The following is a 6,779-nucleotide window of genomic DNA, read 5'->3' as shown; positions in this document are numbered from 1 at the left end:
CTCAGTGCAACATGGGGTCCTGGATTGGGATGTTGGAATGGAGAGGAGCATTACTGGGGTGATCTGCAAGACGTGAAGGGGGTCTGCGGTTACATGGGATTACCAGGTCAGTGTTCATTTCCTGATTGTGATGGTGGTACTGGGATTATGGAGGCGTGTCCTTGTTCTAAGGAAACACACACTAAAGTATCTAGTGCTAATGGGGCAGCCTGTCTGCAACTTACTGTTAAGGGCGCAAAATATATATTGACTGGGATTACATCGAATCTCTAAATAAATACGGAGTCACTGAACGTTTTTTCAAAAAGCCACCCAGCCAAGGGCCGGGGCAGGGATGAATAGGAGGGACAGGATCCACTCACGCTTCCCGCCCCCTCCACCGCCAACCCCCAAACGCTGCCTGCTGAAAGGGTGTGTGAAGCCCTGTGTTGTGGCCGCTTCGGAGCCCCCTCTTAGCTTTGGCTGCTCGTTGGCAGCATCCATGGACCCTTAAAGGTGCCAGTGTTTGGGTTCCAGCCCCAGAGACGCTAGTCCCAAGCATAGGGATTTTCAGGAGCTCCTGGGGATTCTTCCTGGCAGCCAGAAGCTTCTTCAGCCTTTTCTTACCTGGCAGGCAGTTCTGCCAGCCCCTGACCTTGCCCCTCTTCCCCCAGCATGGGCCCAGGCAGAGGGTGAGGAGGAGGGACAGTGACCGGCCCCACCTGTCAATCCAGGGTGTACCCCTTTTGGCGGGGGCTGGAGGCTGAGCCTGGGGACCAGTGGAGAGGCTGGAGCCCCCATGTTCCCCCAGTGCTGGGGAGCGTGGGCAGGAAGGCCGGAGGGTGGTGGGGAGAGGGAGGGAGTCGTTGCTTAGGGGGTGAAGGGAGTCTCAGAGGGAGGTTGGGGCAGCCTCCTCAGCAAGCGGTGGGAAGGGGATGGGCTGCCTCCTGAGCTCTGTAAGGCCCCAACCCGCCTGGCCCTGCAGTGTGCGCACCCTTCGGAAATATTTTGAGTAATTAGCAAGGGAAAGCAGCAAGTTGGCGGGGGAATGCCAGGTTGTCCTGGAGCCAGCCTCCAGTGCAAGGAAAGAAAGGGGCTTCAGGAGAAAGGGGCCCGTGGAGGCTGGGCAGGATTGTGTAGGACAGTGCCCGTTTGTGTGTGTGTGTGTGTGTCTGTGCGCACGTGCACGTGAGTGCTGGGGGAAGGGGCTGTGCACCACAAGGGCGTGCTGGCGGGGCCAGGTGCAGGCTCGGGGGAGAGATGGGTTCCAGGCAAAGCTGGGGTGAGGGGGTGGAAAGGTGCCTGCTGAGTGTCACATATTTGCTGTGCCTCAGTTTCCCCATCAGAACTCTGGTACGTTGATTCCTCACAGGCTGGAGCTGTAGGGTCTAGGCACCCCGTCTTCCGTCTGCCCTGATGGCCTCCCTCAGCCCCAACCTGCATTGGAGGGAAGGCCCTGGGCGGGGTGAATGAACCCCAGGGTGGCAAGTGGGGCCCCAGGGGCTGGGGCCCTCTGACCTCACACCCTGTCCCTTCAGGAAGGGACCAAGGGAGGGAGGAGCTGGAGACAGGCCCAGGCGAGGACCGCAGGTGAGTCTGGGCAGGCCCTCAACTTGGGCGAGGTGGGGAACGTGAGCCGAGCCCTGGGCAAGAACGGCCTTTGTGAATGAGTCCCCAGGGCCAGGGAGGGGGCTGTGCCTCCTTTGCCGCCTGCTCCTCGGGGCTGTGGGTACAGTCTCCCCATTGCACATAGAGAGGTGCCGAGGCCCTGGCTGCAGGGGACCCCCGAGGGCCGCCTCTCAGCCCCTTTCTCTCTGGGCACCCAGAGATCCTGAGGAGTGCATCAGGGGACACTCTGCAGGCCTTTGGTGCCCCCCATCTTCCTCCCAGCCATTCCCCCTTGGGCCGTGGCCTCCCCAAAACTGGCCCATGCTTTTCCCCAGAGAAAGTTGCAAGCAGGTCCATTTTGAGACTTTTTAAAACTTTAGTTTAAAAAATGTTTTTATTGTAAATCACTGTCTATGAAAAAGGTTAAATTGCCCGATGGGTTAGGAGAGTGGATGTGGGATGCAGCCCAGGGCGTTTATGGTGGAGCAAGACACTCCCCTGCAGGAGTGCAAGCAAGGGCACGGGGCCATCCCCCCATTCCTGGTCCCAGTGGTTCTAGCAAGCACTGCGTCCCTCCCAGTTAAGCCTCAGCTCTAGCTACACTCACTACATTAGTCTGTCTGTCCCCTTTCCCTCTGCAGCTTGGCTGCCCCAGCCCCTAACCCCCAGATCCCCATCTCCCCGCTGCTCTCAGCCTCAAGTTGGGCTCAAAGATTAGGGACACATACCCTCTGCCCCACCTCTAGGGATGAAGCCAGAAGATCCCAGAGGCCTTAGAAAATCTCCTGGCTCCACCCGGCACCCCGGCCTCCTTTCTGTCTCCTCTCTCTTCCCCCCTCCGCCTAGCTCCTCCTCACAGACTGCCGGGAGAGGCCTCTTGGGTGTTCATTTGCAGTCACCTAATCAGCATTGGTTGTACCTGGGAACTTGCTCTGGATAGAGACCTGGGGAGGAGAGCAGGAGAGAGAGAAGCTTGGAAGCTAAGGTGTTCTGGGGCGCGCCCTGTACTGATGTTTCCAGCTTGGCCAGGGCCCCTCCAAGCCGCAGCTCTCATAGTGCAGGGCCCTTAGCGTGTCTCTGGGGCAGGGAAGAAGTGGATCAGTGAAACACTGTGTGTATGGGGGGCTGGGGAGCGGAGGCAGCAATTTGGGTCCTGGGCCCCAATTCTCAGCCTGCAGGACTAGAATCTGAGGATGGCCTGGGCTGGGGGCCGTGTGGCCTGGTGGGGTGAGCTGGCCCAGCCCCTGCCTGGGCGGTAGGGTGTCCATGGGCCTGCACTGGCGGGGAGGGGGGCAGTCTGGGCCCAGACTTCGGTGCTGTCTGGAGGTGGGGCAGGGCCTGGCTTCTTACAAGAAGGCGCCCAGGCTGGCCCAGTCATGCAGGTCAGAGGCCAGTGTGGCATCCCCGGCCTCAAAGAGGGGCTTGGGGGGCAGGGAGCTACGGGTGCTCTCGTCCCAGGGGTGCTCCAGGAAGGATGTGGCCAGGAAGGTCTCATCAAAGTCCAGGCTGTCGGTAGCCTGCTCCGCTGGAGGCCCCCAGGTAACAGGGCAGTCGATGTGGTGGCCATGGATGGTGAGGTCCACGTCCCCATGTGAGGCAGGGCTCAGCGGCGGGATCAGCTCCGAGGTCTCCAGCGTGCCCAGCTCCCCGTCCAGCGTGCCAGCGTCCAAGATGGCCTCCCAGTCAAAGTTGCCCTTGAGGGGTTCCAGCTCACCCTGCTCCTCCTGGGTCAGCAGCAGGGGGCTGGAGGGCCGCGGGACCTTGGCCTCCTGCTTGGGCAGTGGCTGTTGACGCTTACGCCCCAGCCTGCCCTCGCCTGCACCCCAGCCCGCCTCCCCAGTGGCCTCCTCGAACTCCCGCAGCAGCTGCTGGGCCTCGGTGCTCACGGTCAGTGGCCCGGCCCATGGGGCGGCGCTGGGCTCTGGCACGGCCTGGCGGGCAAAGGCCGGGTGGATGTGGACTGGGGGCAGCCGCTGCTTCTTCAAGGCCCCACTCAGCAGCCGCTCGGCGTACTGGGGGTCGATGCACCAGAAGCCCCCCTTGCCTGGCTCGTCCTTCTCCCGAGGCACCTTGATGAAGCCCTTCTTCAGGGACAGGTTGTGGCGGATGGAGTTCTGGACACAGGGAGGTAGGAGAGAAGGAAGACAGCTGGGAGAGTGGGTGGGATCAGTGATGGGGGGTTCCTAGCGCCACTGCCAGTCCCACCACCACCTTCTCTCCGATGGGGGCAGGGGAGACAGAGGCGCTGCTCCGAGCGGGAGGCTCTGGGACACCAGCCACGGGGCACCAGGAGCTGGGAGTGCTGTCGGGGGCTTTTGTTCCCTTTGGCCAGGATATCTGCCTGCTCGGTCATCCGAGCCCTGAGCCGCAGGGTGGCTCTCAGTGCCAGCCTGTCCTGCCCTCCCTCCCTTACCCCGCTGCTTGCGGCCTCTGGTCAAAGGCCTTGGCTCCCCCAGGTCCTGGACGGCCATCTCCCTCTGCCTGGGCCTGGCTGGCCTTCTCTGTTTGTGAAATGAGTGAGTGGGTGTGAGGGTGTGTGTGTGTGTGGGGGGGATGAAGTGTGGGAGGATCTGATGACTTTCCTTGTTTCTAGAGCCGGCTGCTGGCCTGGGCCCTCACCCACCATGTCCCCCTCCTCCCACCCCAGGCTCTGAGGCCTCAGTTGATTATTACCCAGCCAAGAGCATAGCGCTCATTCCTGGGGCCTCTCAGGCTTGGGGTAGTGTGGGGGGTGGTGGAGGGTCTCTGCTTTCTCACCAAGGTTACAAATGGTACCTGCCCCAGGGTCAGGGCCCAAGCAATCGTGGAATAGCTGTGATTACAGGAACTCTGATCCTGTGACCTGTGCCACAGGGAAGGATCTGTGCATCCTCAGGGTCTCTGTCCCCAAGTAGCCCCTGATCCTGATGGTCGAAGAGGCTCAGGGCAGCGTGTGCCCAGCCTGAATCACCATCCTGCCTTGTTCAGGCCTGGGTGCACAGTCCAAACCACGCTGGGGCACAGGGGTCTGGGGCCTGGTGGGTGGGGCCGGCAGGTGAGTAGTGCCCCCTGGCAAGACTGGGAGGTTTACATGGTGGTCTGGGCCCCTTGGCTGCTCTGTGCCAGGTTCCGGACACTTGGAACATGAAGACAGTGTGGGAGGAAAGAGCCACTGTGGAAAGCACGTGGCTGAGGTAATTGTCCCCCCAGGGAGTTTGATGAGAAGAGGGGGAGGAGTGTAGGCAGGAAACTAGGGAGGGCTTGGGGTGGGGGCTGGCACAGCAGCTTTCGGAAGGCCCCGTAGCCCTTCCACTGGGACACCGATGGCCTTCACACCCCGCAGCACGCCCCTCTCCCCTCCCAGAGCCCCTCCAGCCAACTGAAAGCAGGCGGGATGCAGAGTCTGGCAGGAACGATGCTCTGCCTCCAGTCAGGCCCTGACAAACTGACCTTGAGGAGGGGAGTGTCGAGGAATTCCAGGACTTGGGACAAAAATGTGTCCCTCAGTCCATCAACCTACCCTGGGGGGCTGTGTCCACGCATAGTTCAGCCCTGGTCTTTGGGCTGAGCCTGCCGGATGAGTGACAAGTTCTTTCCCCTTGAACCTCTATGTCGGCACCCCTGCAGCCCTCTGAACATCCTCCCTCCTCCGTCTCTGAAGTCAAAGGGGCAGCAGTCCAAGCACTGGGCTCCCTTGAGGTCCTTCCTGGATGGCCTTCCTCTCTCGGGGCCCTGGCCGTACCGCGCCTACTTGGCCTGCGGATCTGGGATGTGAGTCCAGTCCGCGAGGGCATGGGGAGGGAGGGAGGGAGTGCCTCCCTACCTGCCAGGTGGGATCAGCGTGGCGGAAGTAACAGAAGTTGTCCGTGATCCACTTGTAGATGGCCGACAGGGTGATCTTGGTGGCCTTGCTGGCCTGCATGGCCATGCAGATGAGCGTGGCATACGAGTAGGGCGGCTTCACGTGCGGGTTGGTGGCGTAGTCCACGTCGTCGGGAGGCGAGGCCTGCAGCCCCGAGGGGGCGCTCCGCGGCGTGCAGGAGGACGTGGGCTTGCCGGGTGTGTGCGGCTGCCCCAGGCAGGCGGGGTCCGCCGCCAGGGGAGACCCCGGCTCGGCCGAGCCTGCCAGCTCGTGGGAGCCGTGGGGGTCGGTGTCCCCCGAAGGCAGGGCGGGGAGCTCGGCGTTGAGAATGGAGAATTCCTGCAGCCACTGCAGGCTGGTCAGGCTGTCATTCAGGGCGTTGGACTCCTCCAGGCCGCCTTCCGGTCCGGCCTCCTCCGCTGCCCCTGCTCCCGAGACGCGTAGCCAGCTCTCCGCCATATCTGCGGGGACTCTCCGAGGGGGCTGTCAACATCCACGAGCCGAGCCGAGGGTGGCCGCCGAGCTCTCCGGCCCGCTGACTCCCGCGGCTTCAGTTACGCAGCCTCCCGGAAGCGGGCTTCCATCCCGCGATCCGGGGGTAGCCTCCTCCAAACGGAATGTGGTGCCTGCGGGGACCAGAGCGGGAACTGAGCCCTCTTTCCCCACCCCCGAGGGGAGAGTGTGGGCGAGGGGGGAGGCTCTTACTAAAATCCTTCCTGCAGCTGGGGAGGATCTTTTACTGCCGACGTCTGGGAAACAGAAGGTGTGCCCGGGGCTCCGACCCACACGGGGTTCGCCTCGCTCTTTTCCTCTTGGATCTTTAAGAGGAGACTTAATTAGCCCAACGAGGGAATAGTGTAGGGGCATGCGAGGCCACCCGTTTCTCCCTCAAAGCGGGGAATTAACCCCCCTCTCTCCGTCCACAACCAATGGAAATGGGGCGAGAGAGTCCAGGAGGGCAGTACGACGGGTCGGGGGGCGGGGGAGGTCGTCTGATCTTTGAAAAGGGATATTAGGATGGGGCTCAAGGGGAAGGAAGGAAACAATACAGAGAGTTATAAGGGGGTGGGAAGTGAGTGTCCCCCAAACGCCTCTGATGTCAGTCCCCGGGCCCTCCACTTCCGTCGGGGACGGATGGGAGAGCGGGCTGGTACTGACGCCCTCCCTTCCCACGGCCGGCAGCCCTCCCCGTCCCTTACCTGGCTCAGAGCGCAGCCCGGGCCAAAGGAAGCTTCTCAAAGAAATTCCTCCCACCGCCCACCCTCACCGCGGCTCTCTGCTCCCAGCTCCAGGGCCCAGCCAGCAATCCTCGTCGCCACTCACGCCCGCCGGCGCCTCTCTGAAAGCCAGC

The 6,779-nt window shown here is 62.2% G+C and overlaps 1 protein-coding gene across 1 annotated transcript; it reads right to left on the bottom strand.

Moving 5' to 3' along the window:
* Positions 1-2,933: 2,933 nt before the first annotated feature.
* Positions 2,934-5,887, bottom strand: LOC309793629 (forkhead box protein J1-like; the record flags this gene model as incomplete). The annotated part of the gene is made up of 2 exons (XM_082604258.1): positions 2,934-3,701; positions 5,390-5,887. 2 exons carry the CDS (start codon positions 5,885-5,887, stop codon positions 2,934-2,936), a joined length of 1,266 nt encoding a protein of 421 aa, XP_082460384.1.
* Between the last annotated feature and the right edge of the window lie 892 nt (positions 5,888-6,779).

Source organism: Mesoplodon mirus (assembly GCF_964341445.2).
Source record: "Mesoplodon mirus genome assembly, chromosome: 18".
In the NCBI taxonomy this organism is placed as follows: domain Eukaryota; kingdom Metazoa; phylum Chordata; class Mammalia; order Artiodactyla; family Ziphiidae; genus Mesoplodon; species Mesoplodon mirus.
The sequence above is the reverse complement of the archived record's forward strand: the minus strand, read 5'-3'. Positions and strand labels throughout refer to the sequence as shown.